The sequence below is a fragment of the Peromyscus leucopus genome, chromosome 3 (assembly GCF_004664715.2).
Source record: "Peromyscus leucopus breed LL Stock chromosome 3, UCI_PerLeu_2.1, whole genome shotgun sequence".
Taxonomy (NCBI): Eukaryota; Metazoa; Chordata; class Mammalia; order Rodentia; family Cricetidae; genus Peromyscus; species Peromyscus leucopus.
In genome coordinates this window covers 45,137,086-45,163,234 of record NC_051065.1, presented here as the reverse complement: position 1 = coordinate 45,163,234, position 26,149 = coordinate 45,137,086, and the positions used below count along the sequence as shown (strand labels likewise).

Sequence of the window (26,149 nt, the reverse complement as noted above, 5' to 3'; positions counted from 1 at the left end):
CAAAATAAAAACAAATAAATCATTATAATTTATTTCTATAGCTCTGAGTAATATGCTTACATTATACAATTTCAAAATGTATAATACAAATTTGTTATGAAATTTCTAAACCCAAAAAAGAAAATGAATAACCATTTCTCAACTGTCTTTTGGTATAACTACAATTATTAAAGCTGTGGGCAATCTAATCAAGCTTTTGTCCGCAATACTAAAGGCAATGTCTGCTTTCCAGTCTATGCAATAGAAATCTGTGACCTGCACTTCATCAGCTTGACCTGGACTACCTTTCATTACTGGAACTAGTTGAGGTTAGAAGGTATGAATCAGATGTACCAAGCTGGGATCCTGTGCCCACTTCAGCTACAAGTAAATCAACCTCTTCCAAACCAGCTTGACTCTTTGTATTGTAGACAAAGGAGAATTCATGGCTACACTTGGCCAACAGCTCTTCAGCTGGGGGTGGGACTTCATGATCCCACACACACAACACTCATGCTGGGACTTGTCTTAGCTTAAAATTCTTGAATATTTTTCTCCTAATAAGGTTTCTGAACTTGGAACAATAAAATTTCAGGCACAAAATTGATTTTTATGCATCCAAGACTAACCTGAGGAAGTTGCAGTCACAGACAAAAAAAAAAATACACCATGAGCATTAAAACAAGAGGCAAAGCTAGTGTCTGTCTGCAGGAATGAGAAGAAACCACCACAGGGCTCCAGGTCCTACATAGAGGTGTGTATCAGCTTAGGTTTCAGTTTTGTCTCCTAGGTAACCTCCTAATTCCAGCATCATTCCTCTACTCACCCCTTCCTCCCATCAGGATTAAGACATCACCAGTTGGGGAACTGAAATGCCTTAGTTCAAATACCTTCCCAAGCCTGGGTCCCTAAGGCAGATGAGTCTAGGCTGAGGTAATGAGAAAATCAGACGCCAAAACCATTTAGAGATTCAATCTGATATTTAGTCAAATGCAATAATTAGCACAGGGGAAAATAGAGGTCTTTAAACTTTCATCTGTCTTTTAGGCAAATTTTTGTTACAATTATAAATCTGTCAAGGATAAGCTCTACAGTCTATCACTGTTATGGACATCTGCCAAACCCTGACACTTCCTCTTCAAAGTTTTGACTGCAGAAGTTGTTTAATATCCGCGTCATTTTCTCCTGTATGATGAGGTTATGTTAACTATTTTCCTTGGAAGTCTGCTGGAATGTTGTTCACTTAACTCAGAAACTGCTGTACGAAGTTCCTAGGACAATGGACTGACTTTTCCGTCTATGTCAGGAGACCTTTGTGTTCTTTCACATAGCACGTATTTCCTTAATGCCTTTCATGTGCAAAGGCACTTGCCAAATACCTAAGGAATGTTAATATCTAAGGAAATGGTCCCTGAGTTGAGGATGTGCTTGATGGAATGTGAAAAGGGATATTCTCTAGGTTCATTATCACAAGAAGCTCTGGGTTCTAAAGAAAGCCTGTAATGATATTAAAACAACCTAAAATATATTTTAAAGACAAATGTTTGAGGAAAAAATAGTTAAGGCAGTGAGTGTCTCAAGCCAGAACACAGTGGTGAAGTTGGCAGTGTGGCAGAGTCCTTCCTCACCCCGCCCCCACCCCTGCCCCACCTGCTCCATAGCCCTTACTCCTTCGTACTCATGTACACATTCAGAGGGTGATCCTGCCAGCAAGGCAGGCAGGTCAGGCTATCAGCCACTTCCTTCTGAATAGGCCAGCCCCACGCTTCAAAGAAAGGGACCAGGTTCTTCTGCACGGTTTCAGAGAACTTCTTCACCCATACATTCATCTTGCTCTCTTTGTCTTTGGGGAGGTCAGAGAGGGTTTGGTATTCAGCAAAGAGGTGCATGAATGGCTCCCACCCAAAGGCCTCCTGGAGCTGGAAAGAGAGAGAACAGGAAGAATAAGGTGTTGAGTTTGTGAACCTGACTGCTGCCTGTGTGCACGGTCATAGGTATATCAGGGACTGCTTCCCATCAGCTTCAAACCTGTTGTTTGTCCCACCTCCCATCCTGTGTCTCCATATAAAACTACCTTATTCGATCTCAGTGGCTCTTGGCAACCAAATTTTACCCCTCAATCTAGTAAAGATGCTCTCTAGAACCCTAATGTACAAAGAGTTACTCAATAAACGACAGTTACTATTATTAGCTTTGTTTTTTAATGTATTATCCAGATCTTAAGTGCTTTCTCCAGCTGGACTGAGTTGGGTTGCTCATCAACTGAGACCACATCTCACTCTTCAAAGCCAGTGAAGGGACACATTAGAGTGTAGCAGTCTAAGAAGCCAGGGCTTGCTGCTATCTCCTGATTCTAAGTTCTTGATCTGTCATTTAGGTAGGTGCTTTTGAACAGGTTGATTAAATTCTTAACTTAGGGTTTATGTGCCTCTGTGACATGTGAGCTAGATAAGGCCTCTGCACAGGGTTGCAGTAGACAGGGCAAAAGGTCTGGTGTGGCCAGAAGCTTTGATGACTGGCCATGAAAACTGGAAGCACATTTTTTGAAAGGGGGCAGGGATAGATGCTTATCCACAGGAAATGGACTAATTTTATGACTTCATTGCTCTCCTATTGATTGGTCATTATTTATTCAAACAAGGCCTGGGACCTTGTTAGTAGATATGTTTCTTCTTACAATACCTTTTTGTAATGCAGTTGCCCTGTAGACATGTCCCTGTCATTATAACCCATAAAAGCAAGGAAAACAAAACATAACCAAACAACGGCTGTTATGGAACAGCTATTAGAGGATGGAGGGTCAAGCCAGTGAGAGGAGTCAGGAGTATGACTCAGATCCTTCCCTCTCAGTCCAAGTTTGGGACAGTACAGAAAAATGTGCCTTGTAATTTCTCAGAATACTTTCCATTTCCTTGCATCTTCCAACATCCTGTTTCTGGAAGTGGGATGGGTATCACTTTTATCATACAAGTATATAAACTGAGAGGTACCACAGTGACTCACATCCAGGGGTGGTGGTCCCAGGTTTTAGGGGTCATGCAGGAATTGGAGAGCTCTTAGGAGGCAGGACACTACATGACTGAGGAGTCTGTCAGCACCATCTCCCTGAGTTTGTGCTCAGTACCTGCAGATACGTTTCCAGCGCTGTCCAGACATTCCAGTTACCCAGGGGTGCTCCCTTCTGAAGGTGGTCTTTGATTCTCTTCTCTCGTTCTTCAGGTTTCAGTGCAGGGTGGGCTTGAGCCCTGGGAATCCCCAGAACCGTCTCATGCACGTAGACTGACCAGAGATTGCAGGTGGCCTCGGTGGTGTGGGGAGGGAACTCCCATCCATGGCACTGCTGATTGTGGCCCAGCTCATGGATGGGTCCCCACAGGCCTGTACTTCTCATGGCTGTCAAATTGATGAGCTCCTGCACAGACTCCAGGTGGCACATGATGGGGTATCCTGAATGCATCCAGCCTGGGATGCAAAGAAAGAGATGGAGCATGAAAGCAGGGTCTGCCTCAACTTCCTCCTTCCACTGTTGAGCTTTTCCTTCACAATCCTGGTTGTCCTCAGTGATTCCAGACATCTGTGCTGTTTGGAAAGCAACTGGCTTTTCTATAGTAATTGACCCCTTCCCAGATTCCCCCAATTAAGTATTGTCCTGGTCCTTACTCTGAAGGGTGGGAAATACTTCACAGTACCATCCTTGCTGGAATTTACTGCTTTGTTTTCAAGATCTTCCTTTGTCTGTGAGTCTATGGCATGATGCCCTGAGCCTGGACTAGAGAAGCTAGGGTAATGTCAGTTTCCCCCCAAACCAGCATTGTTAACCAGATCTTCCTTTGCCTGTGAGTCTATGGCATGATGCTCTGAGCCTGGACTAGAGAAGCTAGGGTAATGTCAATCCCCCCCACCAATTAGCATTGTTAACTAGATTTGCATGACATAATAGAGATAGTTTTGTAGATAAAAATTTAGCTTCCCTATGTGGGAACAGGACTCTGAACTGATTCCCTACATGTATGTATCTTCTCTACAAAGTCCTTGGTACCCATACCTACCTCAGACTTCTTTATTCACCCTCCCCCTTCTTTTTCAGTTATGACTTATGTCTGAAGGAAGTAGTCCACTTTGAATATGCTTTTTGAAAAGATCTTGACAGACACTCGTGGCCTCCCAGCATCGAGTTTCTGGCCGTGATTACTATCTTAGGAAATTGTATCTTGTAAGATGTCAACGATTGACCTTTTGTTTGTAAACATCTTTCACTTCCATCATGGTCCAAGATTTTTTTGTCCTTCTTTCCTTGCATTTTAATAACAAAATTATGCTTTACAAATCTTGGGCACTACAAGAAAAGTAAAATAATAACAAAATGGAGTTTGCTCACTAGGAGCATTCCCTTGGAGCACCCACCACATGAGATCTGCACATCTGCGACAATTCTCTCAGGTCTTCGGAAAGGGAAAGGCTGGGCTGCCAATCTGGCCACGGCCTGCATCATATCATCCCAGAGCTGGAGCAGAGGCTCTGGGTCCTCCAGATCCTTGAGGCTTGCAGTTGGCACTGTCAGGATGATGTTGTCTGTAGCCAGCTCTCCCCAGGGGCACAGGTTATCCTGGATACAGCTCTTCCACTCCTCTAGGGATGTTTTACCTGGAAATATATAGCATGGAACCTGCCACCCATTTCCCCTTGAGCAGTGGCAGAGAGACAGAGAGAGAGAGAGAGACAGACAGACAGAGACAGAGACAGACAGAGACAGACACACACACACACACACACAGAGAGAGAGAGAGAGAGAGAGAGAGAGAGAGAGACAGACAGACAGACAGACAGACAGACAGAGGAGTGAAACTCTAGAAGGAAAGAACTGAACTTGCTATCATTCAGGTCCATAGGCTGTAGGTGAAGGTCAAACTGCTAGACGCCTCTCCATTGTACCCAAAATCTCCATAGACAAGGTTGATCTTACCTCCTGCTTACAGATTCATGTTCAACAGTTCTGCCTTTCTCCCTCTAATGACCCTTGTTACTCTCTCTCTCTTCAACAACAACCCCATAGTCACCAAGACACCTGGAGCTCAATCTTCGCTTAATGCTCAGTCTACTCACCTAGCTTGTAGTACGGGGCAGGCACTGCCTTCTTGATAGTAACAGAGACAGGACCAAGCTGACAGCCTTTGGGTACAATGATGTAGAGGAGACCACCCCAGAGGCAGGAGACTGACCGTTGAGTTCTGTCCATACAACACTGGTAAGTTACCACAGGGGCTCGAGACAGCTTCCTGGCCTCGCTTAGGTCATCAGTGTGACATCCAATCTGTACCTGAACAGACAATCACACCACATAAAGTTAATTTGAGGCCTCAAGAAGCATGTAGGGTTTTGTTAGGGGCATATGGATGGTGGTGATTACATATGAAATCCTAACTTCCCTTTTCTGTGAAGGATACATGTAGTCTATGAGACTACAGCACTCCAAAGTCTTTTGGACTCAAATGTAAATTTAAGGTTTATTTAGGGGTGTAAAACAGTCTAATAGTGAATTTCCATTTGATTTGAGTTGGCTAATTACTAGTCTCACTACCAGGCAGAATCCTGGGCTCTTATATCAGACTTAAACAGCAGAGTGACTCTGATGCTTTGTATGATGCAGGGCATCTCAGACTACCCATTGTGAACAGATACAAGTCCATCCAGATGCTACCAAGTTGAGCCAGGAGGCAGAGAACTCATCTGCTCTCCTCTGTCCAGCTCACCCTTACATGCTCTGTGGGGTTGCCTCTTGGCCTTTGTCAGATAGAAGCAGATAAATCTGTTATCTCAGAATGCCGATATAAAAGCCCTTAACTGTAGTAGGAAATGAGGCTCAGAACTGAGAGGGCAGAAGAATTTAAATTCCCCATGGAAGTCATATATTTTCATGATACAGGTTATGGGACTAAACAGCACGCTTTGGGTGTCAAAATGAAGAGGTCAAACTCCGGCCTTTGCTACCAGGAAAACTGGTGAGTACTGATAAGTAATAAGGTCACTCTTCCTTATCCCTCTAAGTAGGTAAAATTGTCACACATGGAAATCAGGCTTAGGAATGAGCTTGGGTCATTCATAGCTTGGACTTTCTGCTGTTCCATCTATAAGAGGGGCAGAATAACCCTCTCCTGGGCTCTGTGGTGTGGGAGAGTCTTAGCTATGTTTGGGGAAGTGCTGGTTCCCAGTGTCTAGCCTTACCTTCAGGCCAGTAGAGGCAGCAGCTTCAGAGAGAGAGACCTCCGCACTTTGACCTTCCAGAAGGTAGAGCCCAGTGCTCATCCAGGTGTCACTGTTACCTGGCAAGTCACAGAGAAGGCTGAGTTGTGTTCCTACATGGCCTGACTCTACCTGGAGCCTCCCACAGATGCAACTTCTTCCATGAACTCCAAATCATCCATCCTCACTTCCTGTACCCTTCCTCCTTGGCCTTAATTAAGCAAAATCCCAGCTCCCATTGTCTAGCACAGCATGGAGCTATTCATTGTGAGGATCAGAACCTTCCAGGTTCTGCAAAGTTAACCAAACCCACCTTCTCCCAGGCCAAGAATACTTGGAGCATTCCCTGTCCATTCTATACCTGGGTTGGTTCCACTGATCTCCACAGTGATGGGATGCTCTGAGGGACACAGATTGGAGGAGGAGGTCTGAGTGCCAAGGCCCTGGGCTAGCTGGGAGCAATCAGTCCCAGAATGTGCCAGCTCTGTGGCCAAATGGAGCATTGCAGCCTCACAGGAGTGACTGGAAACTGGATTTTTCTTGCTCACAGCTGGGAGGCCTGCCTGTCTCAACATCTTCCTCAGCAGCCGGTGCAGAGACATATAGGCAGGAATTCCCTGTGCAGGAATCTGAAGGAAGCCTGCGGCATCTACTCCCAACCTTGCCAAATACTGCTTTTCTAAGTTCCCACCCTTGTGGTTCAACATAGCCTGGAACTCAGAGAGAGCCCTTCGAAAGTGGTAGTTCCTTATCTCTGTAGAAAGGACAGGGAAACAGCCTGGGCTGAGAGTCCGAGGCAGGATGCTGAGGCCGAAGGTGTTGAGGATAACATTCCCAGGGAATCCTGCCAAGGCAGAGCTGCCTGTGTTCTGGGAAGCCCACCACCAGGACTGGCCACCAATGAGCAGCCCCCCGCCCTCAGAGACAAACTCCTGTATTTTCTTGGCATCCCGATCATTATAAGCCTTGCAGCAGTAGACACACACGTCACTGGTCAGATGAGACTCCAGGCTGCAACTCAAGCCATGCTCCAACAACAGGGAATGCAGATTCTTGAGACTTTTGTTCACCCCAATATTGCCTCTCTGGTCTCTGGCCAACCAACGTACAGCATTGAGCAAAAATGGTTCCATCTGAGGAGCACAGAGCATGGCCTCATGGGCAGCCAGTATCACACGACCACGGCCATAGTGGGCAGCTGCTAGGAAGCAGCCGAGGGAGGTATTGAGCCCCAGAGGGAAGGCCAGGGACCCATGCACCAACAGCTGTGAGGGGACACCTCCAGTCTTGATGTCCAACTCAGAGATCCCATCCAGCAGCTGCTCCTGGTCACGCCCGAGCTCCTCCCAACACCTGGGAAGAAGATGAGAGAGATGAAGAAGAGCCCGTATTCAGTTAATGAGCCACTCACTATAGCCCACCAAGTAGAGAAAGATGACATAGTTGACAGCAACTTTCCTTTCTTACCAATAGTATTTTGGGGTTTAATAATGTGTGTCTTATCAACATAATGCATTTTTTTCTTTGTCTCACCATTAATCACATATCATCGTTCATATTTGCTCTTAGCAACACACAAAACACCAGTGTTTCTCATAACTGAGGCTATCATAGATGTGAAGAAAAGAGTGGCAGTGATCTTATTCATAATACCCAAATCCACATTCTCCAGATGAACCCCTCCAAGAATTCTTGACATTAGTCAGCCAAGTGAATATTCTAGCTCAAATTTCATGTCTTGAACATTATCAAAGCGTGTAAACAAAGCTGGAAAATCTAGCATATTGGATGGAGACAGCACTCTTCCAATGCTTCCCCTGGAGTAATCTTCAGATACAAGATGAGAAATAAGACTGTAGAAACATCACACTGGATTCTTGACAGGTTTGCTCAGAAATAGCGACATGTTACAAGTAATTTTTTTAAACTTCTACTTAATTTATACAGCCATATATCTTTTAGAAATTCTTGCTTAGGGCAGGTGAGATGGCTCAGAGGGTAAAGGCACTTGTCACCAAGCCTGATGACCTGAGTTCAATCCCTGGAAGAAGAGAACCAACGCCTGAAACTCCTCTAAGACATGTGCACCCACACACACACACATACATGCACATCAGACTCAAGCACGCATGCAGACACACACACACACACACATACACACACACACACACACACTCATTGAATAAGCAAATACAAAAAATATTTAAAAATTCTTATTTAAATCTGATAGTATTTACCATTTTTTACTTAGAAGTGGTCAACATAAAAAACAAATTTTTAAAAGGTCTTTTATTTCAAAAATTAAAAAACATAATTTCTAGATACATTAAGTATCAAACAATAAGAAATGGATTGAATAAATCATGTTAACATTATATAGTAAGTCAGTAATTAGACAGTATTGGGAGAGGATTAATGGAATGTAATAATTAGACCCTCAAGAGACTAAGTCAAATTTTAAAAATCTAAGATCCAAAAATCATAAACTAGACATTGAAACAGAATCTAACCCATATTTGTCAAAATTTATCTTCTGGGATCATCTTGACTATTAGAGTTGTAGGTCATTTAAATCATTTTTGTATAATTTTATCATTTCAACTTTGAAAACAACATACTTTTAAATAAAAGTACAATATTTCTAAAAGTAAAATTAGTTAGCTCATTTAATTACTGTAAGGATGTGGTGATATTTTATTTGTGCTGAATTGTGGTGATATTTGTGCTTTGATAAATAAAGCTTGCCTGGAGATCAGGGAGGAAAGGCCAGCCATTTTAAGTAAACAAAGTCAGGCAGCACACACCCTTAATCCGATCACTTAGCAGGCAGGGTCTCTGTGTGTTTAAGGCCACACTGGGGAACAGAGCCAAGTGTGGTGACACACACCTTTAATACCAATACCAACCATAGAGACCTGAAGGTCTGTACAGACAGGCAGTGACAAGGAAGTGAGGTAGCTGGGTTAAGAGCCAGTGAGAGAGCAGAAAAGCAAGGCAATAAAGGTGTGGGTAGACAGGAAGTAACGTGCATTTGGAAGCTGCAGGGTTGGTGAGGTAAGGTTGGCTGGTGGCTCTCCCTATTTCCCTGATCTCTAAAACTTTCACCCCTATATTTGGCTCTGTTTTTTTTTTTTTAATTTAATAAGACCATTTAGAAATTCGTCTACAGAAGAAAGTACATCTTGTGCCATTTCTTCTTAATTCCATATCAGTGCAGAACAAAACAAATATCGTGTCTCAATTTCATCATCTCATTTTCAAACAAACGCAGCAAGTGTCATGTGGGCTCAGGATTAAGTTTTTTTTTTTTTTTCCTCTTTTAGAGGCTCAAGCCTTATTCTGAGCCACCCTGACACTGAACAACAAGAACTGATAATAAAACAGGCCACACTCTGTGAAATCTCAGCTGCGGGCAGAAAGCTTTCGGCATAAGGAGTGGGAATGACAGAAATCAGCTACATGAAGGTATGGATTTTTTTCTTGTACACAGCTGCTATGATCCAGGAAGTGGGTCACTCAGTATTTTGACTTGTCAAAGTGTAGTCATTGTATTCTGGCAAGGTAACTAGATAATCATGTGTAAACTCCTTTCCTTCTCCAAGCCACCATTTCTCATCTATTTCTGGGAGTTTAAAGAGATCACTAATGCATGAGCTAATACAGTGTCTGATATATACGGTAAGCCTTGAACTTGCTAGTGATTATTTAACAAATACAAATTCACTAAGAAGATCTGATTTTTTTAGGGACTCTGTACCTGATAAACAAGGAACATAATACTGGTCATTGTTATGGTCTGAATTCTGTCCCACCCCAAATTCATGTTGAAGTGTAGACGGCAGTACCTCAGAATGTGATCTTGAGTGAAAATAGCACCATAGTGAGCTATAAAACCATATGCAAGTAGGGTGTCTCATTATGGCCAGTCCTTACAAAGCATGGAGACCGGAACACTGAACGTGCATTCAAGAATACCAGTGTCAATGATGTCACTAAGATGATGCCTCTAGATGCCAAGGGACAGGCCAGCAAAGATTGCCATCAAAACATGAATCAGAGGAAGGCACTGCACCGTTTTTTCCACATGACCAGGCAGGATTAACCTACAAATATTTATCTCAGATAATAGCCTCTAAAGCCTATCAGATGATCAATATCTATTGCACCAGAAATGTGCAGCGCTTTGTTATAGCAGCTCTAGCAATCTAATACAGTCCTTAGCTAGGTACAGCTTGTACCTTAGCCATGTACAGAATCGTTAGCAAAACCTTCCATGTCTACCTGCTTATATGCTATTTCCCATTCACAGTTTTTAATTTTCCATTACCTACAGTTGGTTGTGAGGCTTTTTATAGTACTTTGATTCATTCATTTCACACAAATTCTTACCTGGAAATGGTCAATATTTATGGATTATATGAAATACAAAACTATTAACTAAGAACCATGCTGCTTACAAGCTGAGGTCCTTGTGTGAAGATCTTTCTACTCCACAAGATGGTGGTGAGGGTGAATTCCTACAAACAGGTACATCAGCTGCTCTTGGTGCTAGGAGGGGATAGACCTTTATGGATTTATGACCCTCCCTTCCCTTAGGCAGATAAAGCTGGGTGTTGCAGAGGACAATCACCTTGCTTTCAGGACCTTTCAGCAATGATTTGCAGTTAAGGAACCTGTCAGGTTGGTGGAGGGGGGTGCGGGGGCGGTTGACCAAGACTTGTTAGCAGGAAAATTCATGAAAACCTCAACCGGAAGGCAGAAAGAAGTAGGGCAGAATCTAAGCTAGGGATCTTTTCAGAGTTCAGAGTTTAAAGGTGTAGTCAGCCCTCCTCCTCTGTTTCCTGAAACTCAGTTTTATACTGCCTTCCATAATGCAAAGTTCTCTGCAGAGCTAACACTGGGCCACAGGCCACCCTTTCTCTTGTGATAGTTGTGCCTCATGTTTTTCATTCATTTATATAGTTTACCAATGTTTGTTAGCCTCTCTCTTTTCACATTTTGAGCACTTAGAATTGAGGGACTAGGATTTAGATTCCCTGGTAGGCAGACAGTTAGGACGGGAGCTATAACTAGGTAATAAAGATACTGAAATTCCAAGATGGCTGGGTTCTTTCTCACCCTCCTGACCAGAGACAACAGCATGCCAGTTTCAGACAAAGGTCTTGTGGGCTTTCCCTCCCACCAGTAGGGGCCCTGCTGAGGAACTGGCTCAACAAGTTCACGGTATGATCTGGGTATGATCCACAGCAGCTGTGGGCAGATCTGCTAGTCCATCTTTCCTCAAACTGACCAACCTAAGCTAGGGAAGAAGCTCCTTCAAAGATTTCAAAAAAACCCCACGCCTCCAGGAGATGCCTCCTTGCTCTGCTCCGTGGAGGGTCTTTCTTCCTGTGTATTTCTGTGCATGTGTGTTTTTTCACCCCTAACAAAAGCCTTCCTTTCATCTGCTTCGATCAGCTGTACTTGAGATTTTTCCCTGCTGCTGTCTGCCATCCTAGGGATTTGTCCTGCCTTTTAATTTTTAACTGACAGAGAAAACAAAACCAATCAAGATTCCAAGGTTGTAACAGAATGAAACACTGGACAGGACAGATGACATCCAGACCTTGTCCAAGCTGTACGTTCTGGTAGGCTAGAGACATTAGCAGGTGGCCAAGTGACTAACATGGAGACAGTGCTAGGTGATGTGCCCAGGAGTTGGGAAGTATGCTAAAGTGAAACTCCAACATAGTTCTGATTTAAGAGGGCCGTGAGAGGGCTCCTGTCTTCAGCGTTTTAGTTTCAGTTTGTATAAGGAGGATCTGCATCTTAACAGCTGAGAGTTGTATGATAGAGAAAGCAACTTGAAAGTCAAGTGTTTTATATTAATTGTTTAGATATTTTTTAATAACCAGATTTCCAAATGCCTTGATACCTTAATTTTTTTTTTAATAAAACAAGACATTTAATGCTACATGTTATAGTGTTTGCCTTGGTAGAGAACGCCAAACTAATGATTGTAGGGTTTTTTTTTCTTCCTCAAAGTACAAAACTATAAAATTCTGCACACTCAACAAAAGAAAATAATTAATTAGTTATGGAAAGTTTTGATATTATATTGTGGCTAAAAGTTCTCATTAAGAAGATTCTTTTTAAACATCAAATTATTTTTAAACAGAACATAAAGTAGGAATGTGTAATGATACCAACAATTGGTTGCATAGTGATTAAAGATGCATGCAAGTAAATACTTTGTGAAAACATTAATGAAAACTCCAAATATTCAATTGCTTTAGTGTCACATTGCCTTTTTTAGTTTTTTGTTCAAGTTATGAGAAGCAGCAATGTGAAAAATTATTTTCGTATTGGTTGTCTGTGTTAAGGTTTAAATACGATTGCCAAGAATGATGGGTAGAGTTTAACAGGCATTCAACAACCTACATGTGAACCAAGTAAGAGATACTGTACAGGGGAGAAAAGGAGCAATAAGAAAACCCATTTTGGGTTGTTCCTTTTATTGCTTTGGGCACTCAAATACATGGCATCACTTAGCCAATTGCATAAATGATGCTTAATGAGGTCAAGTAACTTGCACATGGACACAAGGCAAAGAAAAGTGAAAAACTGGGATTCAGACCCAGGCCTCTCTGACTCAGGCACCATGACTTTAGTCAAGTGTTTCTTGGCTCTATCAGAAGTACTACCAAAAGATAAGTAAACAGCTAGGCAGCAACACGTCTGCAAACGTATCCTTCATATCAAAGCATAAAATTATGCAAACCCAGAGTGAAAAAACTAAAATTCTACTAATATTAATTGATCTTTATGAAATGAATTAGAAAATAACTTACACCTAAAGTTCTTTGCAAAAGAAAATCTTATTTTTGCCAGCATAACAAAAATTAGACTGAGATCTAATGACTCCCAATGGATTGTTACTCAAACCTATTAAAACCACTTTTCCAAGTCTTGATTTTTCTCTAAAATTATAAAAATAATACCTAGTGTCATTTTTATTTTTAAAAGTATTTATTAACATATTAGAATTCAATTAATAAATATTAGTGGGTATTTTAATGTTTTCGTATTTTCTATGGACATATATAAAATATATATGAATTTTATATTAACAGAAATTATAACATATTCTTTGATTATTTGGCAACTTGCATTTTTGCATATCAGAGCTTTCAAATGTCACTTTGGACTGTCTTAAACAGATTAAAACTATCTAGTCATATCTTTGTTAGCCAAAGGGTAAAAGTTTAGATTAGACAGGAAGAGTCGATTCTAGTGGTCTATCACACATCTTGGTAATGATTATAAATACTGCTGTGTATTTCAAAATTGCTGAGAGGAAATTGTAAATGTCCTCACTACAAGTAATGATAAATATGTGAGGTAATGGATATATCAATTCTTTTAACTTAAGCATCCTATATGTATATAATATGTGTATGCATCAAGGCTTCATATTGTATATATATATATATATATATATATATATATATATATATATATATATATACAAATTTTAAATAGAAAACTCAGCATAAATTGTGTTAGCCAGCTTTTTGTCATTATGACAAAATACTTGAAGAATATAATTTAAAAGAGGAATGTTCATTTTAGCCCTTGGTTTCAGCTCAGGTCAGCAAGCTCAATTGTTTGAGGCTGTGCTGAGGCAGAATATCCAAGCTGGGAGAATGCTGTGAAGCAACCCTGTTCATCTCATGGATGCCTGGAAGCAGAAAGTACAAAAGAAAGAAAGAAAAAGGCAGGGAACAAGATACGCCCTTCCAGGGAATGTCTTCAGTGTTCTACTTCCTTGGCTGCGGCCCATGTTCTAGTTTCTACCGCCTCCCAACAAGGCCATCAAATTATGACTCCATTAGCTGATCAATGCACTGGCAAGGTCAGAGTCCTGATGAACCAAAAACCCAGGCCTCCAATGCATACGCCTGTGAGGGATATTTCATATTCAAGTAACAGCATGGCAAAGGTAAAAGGATGGCATCTTAATGTGATCAAGAAGCGTTTTCCTACTGTTAATGGGCTTAATAAGATAAAGTTATTTAAAATGTAATTATAATGCTGTAATTATAGGGAATTTGGTGAGGATTTAACATGTTAAAATAACCATTATCAACTCACTTCAGTTATATACTGCCTGTTATCACATTTGTTTTCTCATGTTCATATTTCTACCTGCATATGTACCATTTCCATGAATTTGGCATCATTGTAACAGAATTGTGTATCTTAATGTTGTTTACTGTATTGTGAGTATATTGCTTTCCTTTTGAGGTCTCTGAACATGGGATTTTTAATGGCCACATAATTATTCACTCTGTAACTGTAGTATATACCATACATTATTCAAGATCTTCTATGGCAGACAATATGTGTCTTACTGTGTTTCACTTAATAGTGACAGTATCACTAAGAAATATGTACTGGGCCGGGCGTTGGTGGCGCACGCCTTTAATCCCAGCACTCGGGAGGCAGAGCCAGGCGGATCTCTGTGAGTTCGAGGCCAGCCTGGGCTACCAAGTGAGCTCCAGGAAAGGCGCAAAGCTACACAAAGAAACCCTGTCTCGAAAAAATCAAAAAAAAAAAAAAAAAAAAAGAAAGAAATATGTACTGAATATTGCCTCACAGGTCACTTTCTGCCTCTGTCCTGTATTTGTTCTTTTTCCCCATTGAGGATGCTTCTTTATGAGGACTCTGCATACCCGTCTTTGTCTCTGAGGAAGCTTCTTACCCAATCTGTAATGGGGTAACATGGTAATGCTAACAAAATTACACACTCATGCCCCATCAGCCAGCTATCCCAATTCTACAGACACAGTGAGGTTATAAAGATACATATATCAGGACATTATTTGCAGCCCATCTGTAATAGTAAAAATACTGGAAAAATAAAAATTCATACTGGCAATTCAAATGTCTGCCATTAAGGAACTTAATAGATTATATGATATCTACACACGGAAGCACAACAGAACAACAGGGCATCTTAGCACTCTGTTATGTAGCCATACCTAGCTTGATAATCCAGAATACTATTGAGCAGAAAGAGTAAGTGAGAAAAACTGATAGTGTACCACTGCTTTCTCAAAGAGAATACTGATATGTATGCATATGTCTGCTCATGTACATAAAGAAATATTGCAGTATTAATGAATTTAAACAGTGAGGGGAGAAAGGCATTACATGTGGGGAGAGAATACAGGTTTTAAATTTTATTTTTGAGCTACTACAGAACTATTTGGCATAATTCTAAAGGTTAAATAGCAAAAGCAAATAAACACGTAACCGGACATTTCCAGGTACCCAGTGGTATAAGCACAAAAAAGGGAACTGTTCTAAAGGGCATCAAAGTTCACTGATCTAACTTCATATAATATCCCTAGGAAAATATACTAGGAGGATGAAAGGCACAGGAAATAATAACTGCTATGGTTTATTGCTAAGGAATATTTGCTGCTATTTGCCTATCTTTTCCCTCTGCCCCACCTTCCTTCCTTCTTTTTCCCTACTGAGAGCAGTTTTTAAGGAACTCCCCAGACTCTATGACTCTGTCCAAGTCAGCTTCTTGGGAAACCCAACCTCCAAAGGGGAACTCTCTATGTCTCTATATATATCTTCTTAGGAAGCCAACTGACACAGCCAACTTGGCAATGCTAGTAAATACTCCTTGCAGTTCCCATCAGTCACCAATCCCACAGTCATTTTGCTATTGCTAGTACTGTCATTTGAATTTTGCAACTGTTGGGTGTATATTACGGTAAAGCAAGTAGTTCATTATGTTGGTGTCTTACAAAATGGGGAAAAAGCTGACTTTCAGACTCTATACAACACATCATCCTGGACCTTCCAGTACTGAGCCAATCAAGTCTGCCCTTACCATTTTGAGGTTGAACTGCATCTACTCTTCCATTTTCCTCCTCTAACTAGTTTCTTGCAGTAGATGAATGAGACTGAGCACGAGTTGACCATTCTCAGTACTGGGCCACAATTGCCCAGAGGAATATTGTACTGCTCTCTCTATTTCTGCGTATACTTAAAGTTCCATAGAAAATGAAACTTAAAACAAGAAAACCAGAAAACTTCAGGTTTAGGAGCAGAGAAAGAAAATGTAGGTGGAGATGAGGAAAAACAGCTTTCTTTTTTTGAAAGGGAGAAGTCTTTGAGGCAACTGAGAGAACTACAGTGCTCAGACTTAAGGTCAGGAGACATTTAAAGGGCCAGGTCAACACTTAGGGGTTCATGGTTTCTCCTGGAAGGACTACTGTAACTTGGAAAGCACCACAAACAATTTGGGAATACATGGTCATGGCCTTGTTCCAGTAAAAACCCTATTTACAAAAACAGGGGGCTGGCCCACAGGCCTGAGCTTGTCAATCAGACAAGAGAATCAGAGCCAGCTTAGAGCAAATCAGATTCACCTGTCTGTGACTGGTTAACCCAACCCTCTCCGTAGGGAAGGACTCTCACACTCCTTCCCTGGGGCTGAGGGCCATGGGCACTGCTAACTGTTCACCCAACACTGACATTCCCTTTCTCCTTAGGGAAGGACTTTGATTTCTTCAGAGATGCCCTTTTAAAAATATTCTCAGACCCTTTTGTGGTTAAATTTGACCACCTGATTAAGTTTTATTCATTAAAATATCAATGGAGATCCATGTCAAGACTGGAAGAAAATAGATTATTTTCTAAGTTACAAAAAAGAAAAACAGATAGACCCAACTAGTGTGTCTGCTCCAGGAATCATGCCTGGGTGTAACTAGAGAGCCTGGAGCAGTGCTGGCCATCATCACAAAAGGTGAAAGCAACAAACCACAGTAGAAATGGGGACAGAGAGGGAAGCATGTAGTGGGGGACATCATGGAGAAACTGCCATAACCCTGGGCTGGCTACCTGGGCTTCATAAAATATATAAAATCAGAAATTGTTAAACCACTATAGTAACTTTTTTACATATGGAAAAAGCACAGTTAGTCATTAATATCTCAAAACCCCAAAAATCTAAAATTAAACTCTCAATATCCTCTACTCTCATTAAATGATATCATCTTTAATCACTATGATCAAAATTAACAATTTCTCTTTTTCATTTCTTGCTCCATATCCAGTCCATTGACCCAGCCTGCTGGATCCTACCTTGGGAGCAAAGCCACAGCCATACCTCTTTCCAGTAGCTCCATTACATCATCCTAGACATGTCATCAGCAGCTCTCATATGGTCTGTTTCAGTGGCCTCTTATGGGTGTCCTCCTCTCCATTGCACCCTACCATCTGTTCACCAACCATGGAGTTCCTTTTGCTGGCCATTTGCTTGTTCGCACTTATGGCCATTGTTTGTACTCCGCCATCTCTTGTGTTGCATTTGCCGGGCTCCCTTACCCTAACTCTGGTGAGTTCAGCTAGGGGAGGCAGAGGTTATCTAGCCAGTGAAGCAGGAAGGAAGAAGGAAGGCCCCAAGGTTGGTGGTTTCTTTGGGTTTTATTTCTATTGAACACCAGGTCTTCTCCAGGACTCCAGTTAACACCAGACTGACCTCTTATCAGGGGCCTTACTGCTGCTTGGCAGACTGATCATGAGTTCAGCATCCATATGGTGATGGCCACACCTGGGGCCCAGTAGTGCCACCATTTTCCTCAATCTGCCCTGCTATTTGGGCTGAGGTCCAGTCCTATGTGGTTTTCTAATATTCTCTCACCTGAACTATGGGTTCTGTTTACTAAATTTCTTCTGCTTGAAATACCACAGAATTCCAACCAAACTGGACTGATATGCCTTCCCTGAAGAGGTTAAACAGCCTTTATTCTCCTCCTCATTGTTATATCTCAAGTCATTGCCTTCTTCCCTTCTTGTGGCTCCTATCAACATCTGATGGACTTCTTGTCTATTGGTTTGCTTTCCTGCTTATTTTTCCACAGTTTCGTAAGCTTCATGGTAGCACACAGTGTCTGTTTTGATTCCTGCTACGTTCCCAGTGTCCAGCATAGGGCTGGGCCCAATCATAGATGCTCATATAGATATACTAGTGTTTTATGACTCATTTAGGACACTGATAAGCAGTCTGTTTTAGACACTCCATGTGGAGAAACATTGGCAAATAGTACAAGCTTTTCTCGTAACTGGATAGAAGGGAGTGGCCAGCAGGACCAGCTTTTCTTGTGCCTTGAGGCATTTTAGTGACCGTGTTTTTGATTTTGCAGCAGTTAGAAAACTGAATAACAACAATCACTTGCATTGAAATGGAAACTCACTGGAAAAGGAATATCAGCACTATTAAAAAGAGTTAGAATCTATTAGGGGTCATAGTGGCACACTCACCTGACATGGAGTGGGATCTTTGGTACCTTCTTGGAGATCTTGAACCTATCTCCATCCCCATAGACATCTGTGAAATACACTCCAGCCACACTTGTCACTTGGTTCCCAGGGAAACTGAATAGCACCTTGTCACTGCCGTGTTGACTGGCCCAGTACCAGGCCTGGCCTCCAATGAGCAAGCCCCCACCACGCTTCACAAACTGGACCAGCTTCTCAGTCAAGCTGTCATTGTAGGCATCCGTGCAGTAAACACCCAGAGTCTCTGCAGGTTCAGGCTGAACCAGTGCCTCTATGCCAGAGTCACCTAGGATGTTTACTAGTGATGCCAAGGAGGGATGCACTACAATGGGAGCCCCTGGGGAGGGGCAGAGCCAGCTCACTGCATTGAGAAGAAATGGGGTAAAGCCAGTATGCAACAAGTAGCCCTCATGGGATATGACAACCAGGCGGCCTTGGCCATAGGAAGAGGCAGCAATGAGCACCTGGCCCTTGTCATTCACCATCACTGGGAAGGCGGCCTCCCCGGTAAGAAGGAGTTCACTGGGAATGGATTCTTTAGGAAGATCCCAGCTGGTCACTCCATTCATGAGGGTCTCAAAAGCAGCATCAGGAGCTGTTGCCATGGTTCTTCCAGATGCTGCAAGAGGACACAGAGACCCATGTTGGTCAAAATAGATTGAGGAACCAGAAAAAAAAAAGGCAAGCAACTAAATGCATTTAGTCTGCAAATTATTAGGACCCACTTTTATGACTCCAATATATAAGAAGAGTAAAGATGATAAATAAGTAGGATTATAAATAAAAGTGCAGCAATTTCCAGTTGCTGTGTGATGAAGAGATACAGACCAGTAAACTGGAAGACTGCTTTAGACTGAATGACAGGAAAGATCACCTAAGAATGTGGCCTTGAAGCTGAAACCTGAAGTGCTGTGGGAAGAACATGCTGGTAAGAGGCCCACCAGGGCAGCAGTAGAGTCAGGGAAAGGCGAACAGGACCTGAGGTAGATAAGGAGGTGCAGGTTCCTAAATGGCCTGGTGGATCAAATGCAGGAGTTGACTTAGTGTTTGTTGTATTCCGTCAGACAAAAGAGTAACATGACCTGCCAGAAGCTGCATTAGTTAGGATCACATGACCTGTCAGAAACTGCATTAGTTCTGACAGCTTTCCTTACTGTTGGAAATGACTTCCAAATGGTCAAATCTGCCCTAATGGGAAGCAATCCCCCCACCCCCAACTGTCTGGTCAGAGGTCTTTTCAAATTCTTCTGAAGCCTGTAGGCTGACAGCTTAGTTCATTCCAGTATTCCCTTCAGTTTTTCCCCTCTCTCTTCTTCCACTTCTCATTTCCCCAAGTGCCATGGATCATAGCAGGTATCCCACACAACTTCTCTATCCCCACATCTGAGTAGCTCACCACTGGGGACTTTCTGTCCATTCATATGACTAACAGGGCCCTCCATTGGCTGTGACTGATATCTTAAGTTAGTTTCAGGTACTGGAGGAGACTATGGATACACACCCAGTGCCTCCCTGAGGTGCTTCCTAGGAGGGTTCCTGGAAGGACTGAGCTCTGCAGGCTCAGTTCTAGACAGCCAGCACTCACCCTTGCTTGGCTCCCTCCTTTCCTGTTTGTTTGACCCAGATGCTTGACTTAGGTTTTCAGGGCTCTCTTCCCAAATAAGCTTCAGGGGAGAACCTGAGCATATCAGACCCTTGTGCCACTTGTCTCCTTTGTTCCTCCTGATCTTATGAATGGTCAATAGCTCATGTTGCCAGTCTCCTCTCATCTGTCCTCAGAGTCGAGTCCACTTAGCTCACGGCCACGACCAGGCTGAACTGACCTGGTCTGAGCCTGCAGAACGCATTCCCACCTTCATCATGCTTGACTAAGAACTCTACAGAGCCCTCACATTTCAGCCACTCCCCGAGTGGTGAAAGTATTGGTCTTGGCATGTCCATATGTGCTCCACCCCCCCCACCCACCCCCCACTTCCCATCCCACTTTATGGCACTGCTCCAAGGAAAGTGAGCAGTGGGGAATTCCGCTTAGTGATCTGGGGTAGAAAAAGGCAGCAGATAGACCAGGAACCCCAAGTTCAATCTCTTGTTAAGTCTGCCTGAGAAGAAAGTTTTCTTACTTTTCCCTAGCTTGGCAGGAAAAGCAAACAAACAAAAGCCACGTGGGTAATCTGTCTTGAAACGACAGGCCCACCACTCTGTAACTAAATGCTCTTGCACACGCGAACACATATTTTTATCAAATTTGTGACTCAAGTTCAAAGAGCGGGCATAAATCAGTTCTGAGTTAACTAGAAAATTGTACCAGATAAATGAAACTAAAAGAAAAACAGACCTGTGGAAGATACACTGATTCTCGGGAATGATGTCCGGTAACCTTCTGACACTTTAGGGGTTTCCTTCCTGCGTCGTCCAGCTGCTCGAACACCCAGCCTCACCCTAGAGCACACCAGGACTAAAAAACTCACGCCGAGGAGGTCGCTGTGCCTGCCCACTGTAGGGACAGACTAGAGGAGTGCAGTCCGAATGAAGGTCTGCCTAGGGGCGGGACCTCCCGGGGGCGGGGCTGTAGAGGGCGGGGCTATCATGGAAGTAGGCTGTCATGCAGAAGGGCACCTGGTCGGGTCTGGAGAGCGGAGCTTCTTCAGGAGCCCTGCTACCAGGAAACTGGGGTGGTTAGGGGCGGGGCTGTCCATTGGGGTGGGCTAGTTGGGAACTGGGCTGTGTAGGTGTGGGGCTGTCCCGGAGGCGAGGCCCATGGTAAGCTGAGCTATTACCATAACCCGGCGGGTTGGCTCCACCCTTGATGGGAACCTCACCTTCACGCAGATCTGCCTGATTCTAGACCCCACCTACCTGGAGAGAGGACTCTCTGCAAAGCTGTTGATGGACCAAGGGAGAAAAATCAAACTCCAAATCTTCAATAAATCAGATTCAGGGCGAAAATCACCAAACAGCTACACCCCAGACCCGGAATCCGGCACCGACTGGCTTGGTAGCACGCCAGGGCTGCACTGCCCGGGCTTAACCCCAGCTTGGTTCGGGCGTCAGGGCCTGCCCCCTGGTGGCTGACACTGGCCGTGCACCTGTAGGGGTCTGCTGGGAGGACATGCTAGGCATTTTGGCCTGAGTATGCATAGTAATCTGTTCCAGAGACTCTGTTGCTGGGCAGAAAACATGACTGTGACGTGATCTACACAGGCAAGACTAAGCTGGAGGAGTTAAACTAAAGTTAAAGCGTGGATACTGCCCGAATTTCTGCCCAAAAGGGGTCAGAAAAATGAAGGCCGAAGGAAGGGCAGATTAGCATGTCCGTTTGAGCACAGTTTTGCATAGCAGTATGTTGTTTTTACTTTTATCATATATTAATAGGTTTTGTCTGTTGATGGGAAGGAAGGGGACAGAAAAAGAGGTGAGAAGACACGATGAGAATACTTACACAGAGACTTTAGAGCCTTTGGTGCTACCACTAGCCACGCATTTAAACACTGCAGTTTATGAAACTATGTGTTTTTTTAAAAAACAGCTATATGCTTGCTTTTCTATTTGTGCATTATCTAAAAGCACTAGTTATTCTCATAAACATCATATTGAATTTTCATAGCAGTCGCTCTGTCTTGCTGAGCCAGATTTCTGGCTCATTCCCTTTATAAGTGAATAGCATCTACTCCAGGACCTTGCTGACAAGTTGTCCACCATTTTGCATTTTTTATTTTGTGATACCTGACAGTGTACTTGATTAAACTCTCGTCCATGCTTTTCTGTATACACAAGGCATTCTTTCCTGCTGTCCACCCTCTGCTGGTGAGGAGGGTCAACATTGTAACCAGCTTCTGCTTCTAGCTCTTCCTGTTCTTCCAGGGTCACCAATGGGGGCTTCCCTCCTCGACTTCAGCTCACAGCTGGCAAATGTCAACTGTATTTCTGTTTGGAACTTTATCAGGTATATTTTCAGTTAAGTTAAATTTAGTCTAGGGCTGTCTCCCTACTTTGAGATCTTGTATAGCAAACTTTATTATCTTGTGCCTCCCTACCCCAGAATTCTCAAATGAAGTTGCAATGCCCAGTATTTCATAATATAACTGTATCTGCAGAGCAAGTCTTTAAAGGGATGATTTAGTTAAAAGGGGGCCATTAAAGTGGGGCCTCCGGCCAATAACCAGTGTCCTTATAAGAAGAAAAGGAGACAGGATGAAGAAGAAATAAGGTGTGATGACACTGTGAAAGATGACTACCCACCTGTAAGCCACGGAGGAAGGCCTTAGGAAAAGGCAGACTGCATGTCCCTTGATCTCAGACTGCCAGGCTATCGAGCTGCCAGAAGTGTCTTTGTTCAAACAACCCAGTCTGTGGCAGATTATGTCTTAGACAAGTAATACACATGTCCTTCTCTTACTGTAAGCATGTTACAGAATGTTAAAGGTGTATTCGTAGGAAAATCAAGCAAGTACTTGATATGCTCGTTCAAACATATATCATGCCCACATGTGTACACACATACATATACATTCATACAACTGTGCCCAGTTCCTGATCTGGTTTTAGGGTAGAAAATACATTTTCAAGGCTCACTTTTACAACAGAACCATGTCCTCCTTCCACTTATTGCCAAGAAGAAGTCAATAAAGTATAAAAGAACAAGCAATACTAGCGGTAAGAGTAAGGAAAACTAGGGATGTTTATTAAAGTGTGTATTTGCATGCATGTTCTCCATGGCCTAGCAATCTCAGTTTTAGAAATTCACTCTATGTAAATGGATTGATGGTTGTTTAGAAGAAGATATTCATGGCCAAGTTATTTGAAATAAAGTGACAGTTCAGAAAAATCCAGACAGTCATCAGGTTAGCAAGCTTTGTATAACAAGCATTCTTACCACCGAGACATCTTGGTATCATTGTAGTGTCTGTTCCAAAGTTCAATGATGATCATGTTAGCTGCCATGTGCTGACTCTCTATAACCCCAGGATCCTGATCGAGACACATGTCATTCACATGGGCTTGTGCGGATAACCATCCTTTATTGACATTGTGGTTCCTATTTTCTCCTAGGATTCTGGCCCAATTAAGTCCTTTAAATTTACGGAATGCACGGCGACCCCCATTGTCAAAGAGGAAATTCCCCCTAGAAAACAAACCTATGTTTCCTATGTCTTATCAGTCATTCCTTTCAGGAATACAGTCTGATGAATTTTGTCTCCTTTTTTTTTTTCAGTCTTGTAGTGGGCATTAGCTTCTTTTTAAAAGGATTTTTATGTTCATTATTTTAAGTGCAGGTGTATGCTTGAATATATGTGTGTTCACCATATGTGTGCAGGTATCTGCAGAGGCTAGATTTCCTGGAACTGGAACTATAGGCAGATTGTGAGCTGCTGATATGGGAACCAGGAACCAAGTCCTAATCTTGTGCAAGAATAGCAAGTGCCTCTTCATTGCTGAGCGTATCTCCAGTCCTGATATTTGCTTCTAAACAATTACATAAACATAAGTCAATACATAGCTGGTGTCTCACAAATGTCCGCTGATTAGTGGAATAACTGGTCTTTGGGCGACTAGTGAACATCTGGTTACTAAAGAACAACACACATTTAGATTTCAGACATAATAAGAATAATAAACTTAGATGAGAAAGGACCTATCATGCTTTCAGAATATCTCATGCTAAAAACTTATTGTGCTGTGAAGCAGTTTGAATTCTTAGAGTTCATGCTAAGACACTGGCCTTTGAGAACTAAGGTGAGAGACAGAGAGGGAGAACACAAGGCTTCAGTCTGTAACCTCTACATTGGAAGCTTAGCCCAGCACCTCTTGTACACATGGCACTCACAGGCTTTAGTCAGATTCACCCTTCGTCAACCTGAGTCTTTAGGGTAAAGCACCACATCTGTTATTTCTTTGTTTTCTTGCTTGTTTTAAGACAGGGACTACTGTGTAGCCTGGGCTAGCCTGAAACACTGGTCATGCAAAGGTCCAGACCCCAGACCTCCCCTATACCTTAGGCTTAACCAGAAACTGTAATATCAAAGCTAAAATTTCATCTGAGGGCCAGAATTTGTCAGCAAGCTAAGGCAATAGAAGAGAAGGGGGAAGCAGTTATTGCTGATCAGAGAAGAACTTGGAGACAGTAAACAAAAACAACAACAAACCACACAGTGTCTGTGAGAATAGTCTACTGGATGATGCTAGAGTATGAGACTGAATTATATCAAAAAAAAAAAAAAACAACAACAAAAAAAAAAACAAAGACAGATAAATAAGAAAAGCTTCATTTGAAAAGGACAATATGCCCACCGTCATGTGAACTTGTCAGTAGGTCTTGTATATGGGAAGCTCCATGGAGACATTTGATCTGGGTTTGGAGGGACTTGTCTGTTCTATTGAGGAGTTAAGACTATGCTACATTCCACTGAAGACAGCAACTGTGGAGGGGAGCCAGCCTGAGCCTAGGAGACAAGCTGTGTGTGCTTTGGAGGGCAGAGCTAGAGGAATGGAACTGGTAAGGCCCTTTGGAGTCCAGAAGATCGTGAGAATCCCAGATGCTCAACACTGAACTTTTTACACGGTTAGACTTGGGTTTTACTTTGATTTGAGTATAAATGTAACCTGCTTATTCCCCATTGGAATAAGAAAGTATTTAACTTGTGTTTTGATTTCAAGAGAGCTCCCCAGTTAATATACTTTAGATATTTTAGAGAGTCTTGAATAGTTTAGGGAAGCTTTGAATTTTGAAAGAGATGTTGGATATGTTAAAAGACTAAAATTTTAAAGTGTTTGACATTTTACAGACTGTGGGTGTTTCTAAGTTGTTTATGTTCTATCTGTGATATTGATATTAATGTGAGATCTTGGGGGATAAACAAGAAAGGAACAGTTATGGTTTCATGGTAACATATTGGTGTGTCAAGATGACAAAAGGTCAATTGTGCTGGTTAGAGTTTGTGTCAGCTCAAAAAAAGTCAGAGCTATCTGGGAAGAGGAACCCCAATAGAGAAAATGACTCTATTTGATGGCTTGTAGGAAAACTCCCAATTAATGATTGATGTGCATGGACCCAGCCCATGGTGGTGTGATGCTATCTCTGTGCATGTGTTCCTGGGATGTATAAGAAAGTATGATGAACAAGCCACAGAGAGTAAGCCAGTAAGCAGCATTCCTCCATGGCTCCTGCTTTAGTTCCCATCTCCAGGTTTGTGGCTTGAGTTTCTGTCCTGATTTTCCTCAATGATGGACTGTAAGCTGTAAGATGAAATAAACCCTTTCCTCTCCACATTGCCTTTGGTTATGGTTGGTTTGTCACAGCAATAGAAATCTTAACAAAGACACATATAGTAAATAGACTTAATTGTCCACCATGCAAGAGAAAATTTGAATAGTTATTATTACTCATGGTATGCTGATACAATTTTGTAGATTAGAGAGCAATATCTGTGGTTATTCTGGTTTATCACTAAGCCAAATGAGGATAGCTTTATATGCATGTGTTCTAATTGTGAACTATTATTAGTAGTCCTTGTCCTTCTTCAATTATTTTTAGCTATGAGTTAAATTTAATGTGGTCTTGTATATTCTTTCCCATAATGTTCTTAAGAAT

General features: G+C 42.3%; 1 protein-coding gene across 1 annotated transcript; it reads right to left on the bottom strand.

Annotated features, from left to right (window-relative positions):
* On the bottom strand, nt 1–21,104 carry LOC114698011 (TRPM8 channel-associated factor 2-like). The gene is made up of 8 exons (XM_028876449.2): nt 20,897–21,104; nt 18,544–19,180; nt 6,581–7,572; nt 6,202–6,299; nt 5,083–5,296; nt 4,384–4,623; nt 3,104–3,441; nt 1–1,898 (listed from the first exon to the last, which is right to left on the bottom strand). The coding sequence occupies exons 2-8, from the start codon at nt 19,164–19,166 to the stop codon at nt 1,644–1,646; spliced, it is 2,760 nt and encodes a 919-aa protein (XP_028732282.1). The 5' UTR covers nt 19,167–19,180; nt 20,897–21,104; the 3' UTR covers nt 1–1,643.
* Nucleotides 21,105–26,149: the final 5,045 nt, after the last annotated feature.

Coding starts and splice junctions, on each gene's coding strand:
- LOC114698011 (XM_028876449.2), bottom strand. CDS start 19,166: ATGGCAACAGCTCCTGATGCTGCTTTTGAGACCCTCATGAATGGAGTG. Junction 7,573..18,543: donor AAGATCCCACTCCATGTCAG/GTGAGTGTGCCA, acceptor TCTTCTTCCCAG/GTGTTGGGAGGAGCTCGGGC. Junction 5,297..6,201: donor CTGCCTCTACTGGCCTGAAG/GTAAGGCTAGAC, acceptor TTGTCTGTTCAG/GTACAGATTGGATGTCACAC.